Source organism: Dreissena polymorpha, chromosome 6 (assembly GCF_020536995.1).
Source record: "Dreissena polymorpha isolate Duluth1 chromosome 6, UMN_Dpol_1.0, whole genome shotgun sequence".
NCBI lineage: Eukaryota > Metazoa > Mollusca > Bivalvia > Myida > Dreissenidae > Dreissena > Dreissena polymorpha.
The window spans coordinates 96,237,305-96,249,999 of NC_068360.1; the positions used below are offsets into that span (position 1 = coordinate 96,237,305).

Consider the following 12,695-nt stretch of genomic DNA (forward strand, 5'->3'; position numbering starts at 1 on the left):
CAATGTTGCGGATTTTATCGAATAAAAACTAACTACAGACATTTTATACATTCGAACACTCGTCGACGCAAATATATTTGTATTGCAGCGAGTATAACACACAAACATTATCATTAGTGAACTGTGTAATCCTCTTCATCACGTGAACTGCATCAAAAATGGTTTAACTGATTTAATAACGTTTTACACTAAACCCGCAAAATTTCCGGGGATTTCATTACGTGCTTTTCATAACAACTGGAGCTTTTGATAACAAAATACTTAATGACTTAATCTGGGAGCCTTGATGAACATTCAAAGCCTTGGTTAACGCTGTCATGTTTCAAGGTGCGGGTAGATCACGGGGTTAAGTGATTAATACAATTCATGAAGTACTTGTTTGAGTTTTGGGTTTGAGTTATACGTCAAACTTTATGATAATCGTTGTGTGCATAACATTATTGCTCATGTTCTTGAGGATTAAACAATTCCACGCTGCCGACAACATATAAAACCGTGTTTTACGCAAATTTATCATTTTTAGGTAGGCTTTCAACCTGTTTACGATGCTGTTTAAATGCGTTTCGTTTTATTTCAGAACTGGCCTAAAGCATTTAATATGAGGACCGGTTTACTGTAAATGATTTTAAAAAACCACTATAAGCTGTTCCACAATAATTGGAAACGTGAACTAACATGAAGTATATATGCTATAGGCGCTGGTTTATTGCTTGCAGATATGTCGGAAATCGATCAACAGTTAGCCACATTAAAGATAAACAGTAAAATTATTGCTGGTTTGAGTAAATGAAGACATCCAGCAAGCTTAAAACGTTAAGTCTTCTACACGTGACTTAAAAAAGAGCTTTATGTTGAAATCAACAAGTCGTAACACGTTCGCTCATCGCCAGCGCAATTATGTTGTTCAACGTTATAGTTATGCACCAAAACTGGAGGGAGTAGTAGAGGATCCTTATTTGAACGGCAATGTGTACAATTTTTGACACGTATTTGCTGTTTTATATCATGAAAATGCAATTGTGATCAATAGCGAACAACTGGACTGCATGCAACGCTTTTATCTATGAACGGTTTGAGTGTTGAAGCGTTTTTATGCAAACTGAATCCCGATTTGTTAATAAAACACTTAACACGTATGCGCGTCTTTTATATTTATATAACTTGAATTGAACGGTCTTTGAATGACGACACATTAATCACCCATGCATTTTGTTTCGTCTTCCCATCATTTGTCAATGCCAACTTCAATCGAATTTGTTACCAAGTTTTTTTAATGTCACTTGACGTTGTACTTAATAATCGCCACATCTAATCTATTTCGTTACGAATCCAAGCATGGTGGATCCCTCAATTTCACTTCAATTATAGCCACTGCCACTGGTTCTTAACCGCGAATTCCTTTCAAAACAAGACTTATTGGTTCACGGTGAGCACGTGACTAATGTATTGGTTATTTCAACGTCAGTACGATATCTATTGGAGGCTCTCTTAAAGCGTGCATTGAACTGTATTCTTGCTCAGATAGAACACGAGTCTTATTGAAATAATGTTTGTATTTATTCAAAGGATCAAAACAATATTGCGGCTTGCTGTAATAAATGTTACATGCATTGAACTTGTAGGTATTCAAACATATTTGAATAATTAATGATTTGTTCGACTATCGTTTAATAATTATGTGTATTCTTTAAAGCTAGTTATGTCACATTGAACTGGTTGTTAAGGTATCTTCACATTCACGTTGGAATAGGTAATACCGCTTATAAAGGATGAATGTGCTCTCTGAGGTACTAAAAAGCGTTCCCTAGTTTGGAATGTACATATGTAAGTATGTTAAAGTCTGAGTGTTCTTTCTTATAAATCAATCTCGTGTATACTACGTTGTTAATGTATTTTAAAGCCAATCAGTCTAGGTAAAATATGTATTCATTGTGTTAAATAAGTATGTCATCAGATAAATTAAGGAACTAATTTATTCAATTCATGTGTACCCGTTAACAGCCTTTAAATATCATATTATGTTATAGTTTTCCTTGTGAAAAGTGAATTATACTTTAAATATGTTTAATTACATACATGTATACCAATATATTTGACTTAAACCAAATATACCAACATATCACATTTTAAAAATAGTAAAAATACTTACCCATAATTTATTGCAATCGTGGTATGCTGATTGATATTGAATGTTTTATATTTTAAAGTGTATGATACTATCGAAATTTACGATCACACATTGCGTCGTTGCATCTCGCATAAACTACTTAATATATATTTACCTGATGAGATGCACCGAATATTTTTACATTCTCAAAAACTACATGTGTAAACGTAAACAACAACATGGGCAGTTCGAATAAAGCTAACTGAAAGTGCTTTCGCAACTGGTCAGCATAGTAACTATATATATATATACAATGACGTAAGCCGATGATACAATTAATAACTGTAACCTGTTTAAATGTATACGCATTTCAAAGTTACTGGTACCGAAGATTTTATTAATGTTTGTACCAATTTGGTGCGTTTTACAGGTGGCACTCTACAAATGGAATTCAATAACATTACATATCAAAGAGCATATACCTTATACCATATATCATATATACCGGAATATAATAAGTTTTTACGTTGGTGAAAAGCTTAGAACTACAATTGTTGACTATATGTATCGACGCACTGCTTTCAATGCTGCAGTAATTCCAAGATGAACTATACTGAACAGATAATTTTCTAGTGTATAGTACTCGTCTCTCTAAACAAACATCTCCAAATGCAATGTTCGTTTTTATAAAAACTAATTTTCTTTTGTTTTGTCTATCAGTATTATACATCTTTTTATAAACGGTTTAGGTGTATATGATAATTATTATCATGTTTATTCTGTTCTCTAGTGTTTAAACTATTTTTAAATGAACCAAAATCAATACATATCGACAATTGATATTCATTGACGAATCTCGTACTTTTTTTTATAAAACACTGTTTGCATGAAATCAAATGTATGAGTATAATAGTTATTCATGAATTATATAAAAAAAAAGTAATAACATAAAATTGTACAAATTAGACTATGTTTAAAAGCAAATTAACAATTTAAATATTGTTTGGTGTTCAATCTAGAGCCGTCCGTTTTAAAAACGATCTTTTTTTAATCAACTGGTCACGCAAACGAACGATTTGTATAACATGCATTTACTTGGAATGTATCGCATTACTTAGGGACATACTTCGACGTGTACAATTCTATAAATATTAAAGCCAACCACTCAAAGATTATTCATGCTTTGCTAGTTCAAAGCAAATGACAAAAACAGGTAGACAAATTACATGAGTATGTTCCATATATTGTAAGTTCAATTTTTCGAATAATATTACAAACCTCATAACACTAATATATATTGTTAATTAATCATTGACATGTTCAATTCCAGATACTGATAGCTTCCGATATGCATGAACGACACTTACTAATGAAGCGACTCAATGCTTCTACTACCCAAGCCAACATAACTTCGGACAATTTAGGTTCCTGCACAACACAATCGAACATAAACGATGATTATCATGCTTATCAAACAAGTGTTTCCGTAGAGAAATACTGTATCCCAGTAATATGTATCTTGGGCTTTCTTGGGAACACGTTTTCTACAGCGACATTCCTTCGACGACCGCTCGCTAAGGCACCTTGCTCACTCTACCTTGCTGTTCGCGGAATAAGCGACAATGGATTCTTACTAAGCTTAATGTTGACCTGGGTGTCAAGTACGTTTGAACTTCGCCTGAGCCAAGTAAAAGTAGTATGTCAGTGTATAATTTTCCTCACGTACGTTTGCGGGTGCGTTTCAGTATGGCTGTGTGTGTTTATAACATTTGAAAATTTCATACTTGTTCAAAGTCCTTTTTCCGCAAAACGGATGTGCTGTGAAAGAATTGCAAAGATAAGCACGACGGTGCTTGTTTTTTTCACCGTAGCAGTATATAATATTAGTCTGTGGGTGATTAACGCGGATTGCTCACATAACCCGGAATATACAAGCCTCACACTATTTCTCGTCTATACGGATACTCTGTTGACGCTTATTTTACCAACCGTCCTTATTTTTATCCTGTTGTTTGTAATCACATACAAAGTCATCCACATACTGCATATTCGCAGGATCCATACGAGCTTGATAGAAAAAATAAATAGACAAAGGTTAAATGTTGTACGAAAAAACCCCATTCCTGTAGCAAAAGTGACAAAAATGTTATTTATTGTATCGCTTGTATTTCTTGGTTTAAATCTACCAATACATATTATAAGGTTGTGGTTGTTGATAGGTACCTTTACAAAAGGTGGCGTGACTGCACCGATATTGATAGCCACTTTACAGACTGTTTTTCAACTACTATATTATCTAAGTTTCTCGGTCAATATCATTATTTACGCTGTGTTTGGATCAAACTTTCGGCGAGTGTTCATCAAAACATTCTGCTGTCACTGTTCCAAGAAATCGTCCGCATATTCGCCGACGGAAGCCGTAAACCAAGTAAGGCATCGGTGCCATTCATTTACCGGTATTCGGCCCCAAACTTCCTCGCCCGTAAATTGTCTTCTCGTCCCAAGTGCTGAACGTCTTGTTCACAGTGACTGTCACTGAGTCATATTTGAATTGCATAAACATGGATAGTATTTGCTTTACAAATTTTCGTATCTATGTTTTTGGAAAAATGGTATGTTTGTCATAAACAAAATATGTCAACTTTCTGAAAGATTATGTTATATTCTACGTGCAAACATTACAAATATTATATCTTTGAGAATAATTACCTTTACAAACCAAAACCTGCAAATGAAACTTATACATGTCGAGGTAAAAAGTTAAGCTCACGGCCACACTTAACAGGACAACGTCGTAGAATCAATAAATAAACAAGTCTTACATTTACAATCCTCATATTTGGTAAGGACATTGGTCATAATGTAAGGTTACACCTAATTGTAAGAGGTCACTATGTACCGTTCACAATTATTTTCGCAACAAACACCTAGTCACATCATTAAATATAATTTGCTTAGGTACACAATATTCATATTTGGTAAAGAAAATTATTATGAAGTTAGCATAACCGTTATTGAGTTAAGAGATATCCGTATAAATTATAAAGTGGTATAACATCAGGTACTGGATATACCTTTGGCTTGCATTTTTCAAGCTTGTTTTGACGAACTGTACAACTGTTATGCATTGTTATTGTTAAATAGACATATTTATTATTTTTGACAGTTATTTCCCATCCACTACCATAGCACCGCAAATAAAGCTTAAGAGTGGTATACTTTAATAAGCGTGTTTGTCTGAGATTAGTTTGGTTGGTTGGTTTTTTTGTAAGCTTTATCAGCAATAAATTTTGAACAACACATACTTGCTATTATTAAAAATCAATTTATTATAATCATTATGAATCTAAGTAGCATAGTGGCAGTGAAACAGTACAAATATATGTAAACGCTGGTTTCATGACGGATAATTGTTTAATCTGATAATGTATCTTAGGAAATCCGAAAGTAAGTGTGTTTAACTTAGTACATGTTGTTTAGTAATAGTCTTACAGCTATGTAATCAATCATTGTTAGTACAGTGTTGCTAGACAAATGACAGGATATTAGTTTTGTCTATAATATTCAATGGTTATTTATAAAGGGTACGGAAGACAGGGCATATGTACTGTAAAACTGTAATATCTTGTTGAGGTGATAGTTTGAGCCAAAGCTGAGGTAAAGCAATTAAAGGATGTATACAGTTTAGTTGGACGCAAATGGAAGGGCGGAAAGATAGAAAAAAAACAACATCTCGATGCCATGGTGTATTTGTTTGACATCCTATCAGCTTCCATTTCGCATTGATTAGACTCAATGGGCTAAAATAATGTTGGAGGTCCGTTTCTGCACATGGTATTAGCTTCTCCTTGATATGCTGTGCCCTGTCGAACTTCATTCGATACTGTCCTCTGCGTCCTATAAAATGTATTAAGTTATAATCAAGCAATCGTTGCACTTTATTACATAGTTTAAGTGCATGATTGGACAGTGTCCTATGATATTGCTGTAGATTATGTAGTAAATGTGTCGACCAATAGTTTTTTAGAAAGTGTTTTAAATTACAAGTCTAATCCAATGAAATGAGGCCGATGCAAATTGTGAGCAAATATTACAGATCTACATATATTTCCAACAATAGAGCCATAAATGCATTGTAGAAAACTATGAATAGTGAAATTGTATCCATCTGTGATGCAAAATGTATCGGCCAACAATATAGCTAATCCAACAAATAACCATTCTTTAAACAATAAACGTGTGTCACTCCAAGCCACTAGCATGCCATTTTAAATATAAATAACATTATTATAAATGTAAATTAATTACTATTTCGTGTTTATGGCGTTAATCATATCAAAGGTGGCCAATCTTATAGGCTCTATAAAGGTTACAAATCCAATTATTAAGCATATCAACTGGTCTTATTTTTACCGGATTTTAGTTACTCTTGCATAAAAACTGCTAATAACACAGCTTAGGTACAACGTTGTCAAGAATTATTGAACATAAACCCGTTTCATAATTGGAAGACATGTTTACATTTTTGCAACTAACGTGATGTGTAGCCTCAGAGCGTTGACATATGCTATGAATAGCCGAAAGAAATTTCAATTTTAATTCTATTTTAACAACTTTTTACCAGCAGAAAGTAACTTATTAGATCACTACAAACGTTTTAACCATTTAGAAGAGACCTTCTTTGTGAGTGATACCGGAAAACGTAAACAGTCATCGTTATATTTTTGGTGACCTGAGTCACTTTCTCTTTCGGCGATGTAAATAAACTGATTGTTTGTGAACACAATTGACTTGGAGGACACTTTATTTTGGAGCTCAAAACAAGTTGTATTGCTCATATTTTATTATTATGTCAAATAGCATATATATTGTTTTTTGATAACCTTTATAAATAAAATATGAAAAAAAAAAATTAAAAATCTGTAAATAATTACGTATCTTCACCTTTATAGAGCCTTTAAGAAAATATGTCATTATAACCGGTATACATTGTCATTTTTAATCTAGACAAAAAACTATATACCTAATCATAAATGTGTAAAACATAGTGAATAACAATTGGAATTTCATTTTTAATTGCCTTACATTAGAGTTAATTAAATAAGTGCCATACAAAATATAATACATGAAATAAGAATGTTTATAAAATGTACATGAATAGTTAACCATTGCAATGTATGAAATAGGCCTGAAATAAGATTAATGTAGTTTATCAAGTAACTTTTATTTTCTCCCACCATTAGCTGGATTTATGGGATATACTAACTAAGTGAAAACATTTCTGTTAAGTTGCTTTGAATATAGCTGTAAGCTTTAATGCATACCCGTCTTTATTTGCTTTCCGAACAGCAAGAAAGTTCCTTGCATAGGGATTACAGTAAGTAACAATCTCAATCGAATCATGTACTACATTATATTGATTTTGTTCTTAGTCATGTACCTTTTAATGAGCTCAAAGTGAATAAAATGTGTTTAAATTTAAATCATGTTTTACCTTTACGATAACATTGATCTGTGGCTGATTGTTGGTTCCCAAAATGTTGTCTTCATAATGTTTCTATTGGTTCTGTACATGTCATTTACCCGTCACTAACCTTGTTCCACAGCATGATGCTGTGAACATGTTAACATGGAAATTTTGTAAACTGTAATATTCTAATAATATTAATGTTTTCAGCTACACATTACCTGGCCTTAAACATTTCGAAACTGCAAGTTCTACATTGCGCATAATTTATTTCTAGAGTAAGCAACATTTTCAGCCTGAATATATTCAAAGTGAACGTATTTTTGTGTATATAAGTGTGTAGTTTCTATTGTCTTAAATTGGTTTGATGGATATTGTCTATATTGTTCCAGATAATATAATATATGTCTTCTAAAATATTATTTTAGGTGGCATGTTGGTATTTTTTTATGATTAAACCCGAGTTTTTAGAGATGCTTTTCTGCGGTCTTTTTATTGTTATTCACCTACCCGTTGTTCGTTTATAAACTGTCTTATCATATGAGATTTCCGGGTTTGGTGTAATCGTTGATATCTCCTGTTTGGCTGCACTTTAAATTAATCTATTAAATATAGTATTAGAAAACGACTTGTATTTATATTATATATATATGGTGTAAATATGTTTGTGCTCAACCTAATCATGGTTATGTGAAACGCAAATTATTAGTGTATACTTGTTGATTTAAGGTCTGCGATCAAATTATCATTTTATTAGTGATTTAAAAAATATATGTGACCGAGTTATTAGGTGATTTTATTTTTCATTTGTTGTTTTAGTTGTTTTACATACAATATTGAACCATGAGATACACAAGCAAATTACTCACTATGATCATTATTTCATTGTTTAGTTATTTAGTAACATATACTCAAAAAAGAATCGGAACCAAGACAGAGTGAAATGATCAAACCATGATATGTCACTTGAGCTAGTGTTAACTGCTCAGGTTGTTATAAATGCCTTTCATCGGGATTTTTCAAAATGTTTGGTAAAATAATTAAATTTCGATTAAACATATAATTTTTATATAATTCGTTTTATTAAATACATGGAGACTCGCAATGGTTCTCCATCAAGTAAATCGATATATTATCGCCAGCTAATTTTCCTGTCAAAAGAAAATGCTTGTAGAATATTCAGAATCAAAGAAATTTCACAACACATTGGGAATAACAGGTTACTGCCTGAAAGTTATGTAATATAGCAGGCGAGGCTTAGAATACAATTCATGGCGAGGCTTGTCGATCCGTTATTTTATTCGTGCCGAGCCTGATATATTACATAACGATCAGGCAGTATTCTGCTTTTCTATTTATCATACCTCTGCGTCCCACATTATATAAGAAATCGTGAAAAATAATAACTTCGACGCTACATTTTTGCGGGAATGGATATGATTTTGTTTATGTTGCTTTTAGTTCAAAAAATGTATAGCGTCTTGGGATAAAATTGTTTGGTTGGTTGAATCGGATTCTATTTTATCAAAAAGTATGACTTTATAGTTCATTTTTTAATAATATGAACTACCTCCAAACATTGATTGATATAACAACATCCTGTTGAACTGACACAAAAATATATCATGCAACTTTGCATCAGACAAATATCAATATAGCGGTATGATAAATAGAGAACTGGTTACTTCCTGATCCTTTAGTAATATATAAGGCAAGACTTTGAATAATATAACGGCGAGGCTTGCCGAGCCGTTATTTTATTCGTGTTGAGCCTAATATACATAAACAAATATCAGACGTAACCTCTTTTTCTGTTCATCATACCTCTATGTCTCCGAATTTAAAGAAATAATGAGAAAAACACATGGTAAAAGAATGCACTTTTAGCGGGAAAGAATATATTTTCTGTCGGTTGACGTGTTAAAAATGACGTCACGAGCACTTGCGGTTTATATTTGTAAAACATATTTTTGCTGGTTGTGTTTTATTTTGTGTTAAAAAATATAACATTTTAGTATTAAATTGTTTTTTTTTGTTGAATCTGATTCGATTTCACTTAAAAATGATTACGTTATAGTTGATTCCGAGTAATATGACCTACCTCCTATCATCGACTGATATAAGAAATTCCTGTTGAACTGAAATAAAAAATATTGAATGCAACGTTATAGCAGGCAGATATTAATGAAGCGGTATGATACTTTTTTATTAGGATTCGTTCATAGACCGAAATCGACAAACGTAAACTGATAGTATCCACTTCTTTAACGCATAGCATGAACTAAATTGTAGTTCTTACTTGAAAAATACTCGTTATGGTTCTTACAATATGGTTTTATTAAAGTTTGTTTAAAAGTGTGTTGTTGTCTTTGACTGAAATAAAAGCTTGTACGTATAAATTTTGTTGGCGAACAAATCTACAGAAAAACGCAATACGACTATTGATAAACGGTTAAATCACACTTTTTTATTACTTTATTTTGGAAATTGAACTATGCAGATAGATAAATTATTAATGTTGGACTTATTCGGTTATATAGCAGCGTTGAAATAATTTACCAGGCTTATTTCAAGCTTCCCTCTCTATTGAACATTGTAAATGATATGATATTGGGAATTCACTGTTTCAAACACTGAAAATGTCAAGTGGAAATAATTGACAATGAAGCGTCCACGATGCGGGAGCAGACAATTATATGCGAATAACATCCGTATTTGACGTATATACGCTATGGCTGTGATTCATACACAAATGTCCAAGTATTGCCGTTTAATATGTTGGCAAACGGTGAACAAGTTCTTAATCCACTCATGATTAAAACAACCCTTTGTTATCTCATCACATGCGAGATAGAATCTCTCATCTTCTGTTATCAACAATTATCCTGTTTAATGAAGTGCGAATCGTCGGATTTATAAATATCCTGGTCGTGAATATTGATAAGCCATCTGCAGACTAATACATCGAAACATTAAAGTTAACACTATAAACTTTTGAGCTACTATAATGGAACGATTAACGGAACATCCGATATCTGTTTTAAAACGCCGTTTATCAATGGTTGTTTTGCGCACCTACATTTATTTCTCACATTGCCTATTTATCCGCACACGATTCATTACCAAATACGTTTTTAACGTTTGAATTTGGTCATGTGTACATTTTCTAACGACATAGATTATTTATTTTTCATTGAACAATTTATGATACATAATGACAGAATCAAACTATTTAGTCGTGTCTAAACAAAAATGCAATGCCATTTGACGTGCTCTGAATGTTCTTGTTCGGAATATGTTTTTTAATATTTTATTTTGCTCAAAGGTCGCTGTTTATGCTTGTTAAATTTCGACTAATTGGTTAAATTGATGAAAATGCACATTTTGTGTTATATTGGTAAAGTAACAAACACGAAACGCACACAATTCTTAAAATCCATTGGCTGAATACACTTGTTATTTTTTGTAGTTTAAAGTTGTTGCCTAAGACGACAGACCTCCTGTTCTAACAGCAAACAAAAATGAAGACTTGCTAAAAAACTATATAGTATGTCTTTAGTTTGTCATCAACGAGTGACAATAGAAATTATACTTTGGCGAGCGATTGTAGTTTTAAATTCGCTAGGCGATTGTATTAGTTCATTATTAGCGATATATAAAGCTTTGACTGTGTTCTGTATAACTTTACAATAAATATGTACTGACTATTAATTATTCTCTGCGCTTTCTTTTTCGCCTGTTATTAGTATATAGAACATGGTATACCAATATTTTCATTGGAAATTTTCTCACTCCCTCAATATTTGTGGAGCCCAAATCCGTTCACAACCTATCAATGCGTTTTGGCCGTAACAATTCAAAAGAACTAGGTTATGTTAGCGAACTATTTCAATATGTCTATAATCGGTCGATTGACGTAAGTATCGTGTCTTAATGAACGGTGGTTTCGACTATGGTAACATGGTTATCTTTTAGTTATTGGATAGGTTCTTACAGCGTCGGTGTGCATTTATCGATGACACCTTCATGGCTGTTTCGTATTGAACGTATTGAGTACACAGAACACTATCGATTGGAAACAGGTATTTAACAAATCGGCGGCGATTAAAGCTGTTAGTCAGATTCAGGCGTATTATGCGACGGAAAGTGATTTAATATTTATTTAAAACAGACGAATTTGGAAATGGCTCGTTATATGCTTATTTGATTTTTTTAACCATCAACTCTCTTTCCAAAATCACATGTGCAATGTGAATAATTGACTACATTTATCAACACCAAAAACGAGCCCGCTAAAATAAACAGTTTATTTGTGTGGCTGTGCATTTCTAAATAATTGGTGCATTAATGTTAGATTATGGGAACTATAATTTGTTTTGCATAATGTATGTATTCATACTACAATATACTAGGTCGTGTTAATGCCCTCTAATACGCTGTTTAACTAAAAGCATTACTTAAAAAAAGAAGCTGACAGTTGTATGAACTTAACGCGATTGATTTATGAGCATAAGTTTGTCTCACTCACACGTTTACAACAAACAAAACTGTATAATATATCTTTACCAAGACGTGATTAATATACTCGTGCGTTTAAGGCTTTTTGTCTGTCTAGCATCTGATAACGACACGTTTTCAAAGCTATGTGTAGATGTCAGACAATTGAATTGTTTTAGATGCAAGTTTAATCATAAAATTGATTGATTGTGCCGTATTTTTTTTTAAACCACACAAGTTATTGTAGTACATTTGATATAAATTAGCATACATAATACTTACTTGTCAACTAAATAAAGTTTTCTTTTATTCAATTATTGTATTCATACCAGACTGAAGAAAATAGTTCCAAACAAAGTTAAAAAACACACATTCTAATAAGCTTCAAATAAATGTTTAGAAGTTCATTGGTCATACAATTTCAATCGTCCTATATGACAGGAAGAATATGAATATTGGCGTCCGATCCATCAAAATGCCCATACCACTCTTACTCGATAAAGGTATGTCGTTGAAATTGTTTTACTTGCGATGTTTCCTAATCAAATACATGCTCAACGCTTTATTAAAATATAACTCTTTCTCATTATGTCGTTGCATCAAAGAAAAATTATCACTTAAAAC

The 12,695-nt window shown here is 32.4% G+C and overlaps 1 protein-coding gene across 1 annotated transcript; it reads left to right on the plus strand.

Moving 5' to 3' along the window:
• Positions 1 to 3,749: 3,749 nt before the first annotated feature.
• Positions 3,750 to 5,296, plus strand: LOC127835915 (uncharacterized). Its single transcript, XM_052362336.1, has 3 exons — positions 3,750 to 3,927; positions 4,237 to 4,326; positions 5,274 to 5,296. The coding sequence occupies exons 1-3, from the start codon at positions 3,750 to 3,752 to the stop codon at positions 5,294 to 5,296; spliced, it is 291 nt and encodes a 96-aa protein (XP_052218296.1).
• The last annotated feature ends 7,399 nt before the right edge of the window (positions 5,297 to 12,695 follow it).

What these genes read in the sequence shown, in the direction of transcription:
- LOC127835915 (XM_052362336.1), top strand. Translation starts at nt 3,750, where the DNA reads ATGTTGACCTGGGTGTCAAGTACGTTTGAACTTCGCCTGAGCCAAGTA. An exon ending in TTCCGCAAAACGGATGTGCT is followed by an intron (nt 3,928 to 4,236) that starts GTGAAAGAATTG and finishes CCATTCCTGTAG; the next exon opens with CAAAAGTGACAAAAATGTTA. An exon ending in AAGGTTGTGGTTGTTGATAG is followed by an intron (nt 4,327 to 5,273) that starts GTACCTTTACAA and finishes TATTTTTGACAG; the next exon opens with TTATTTCCCATCCACTACCA.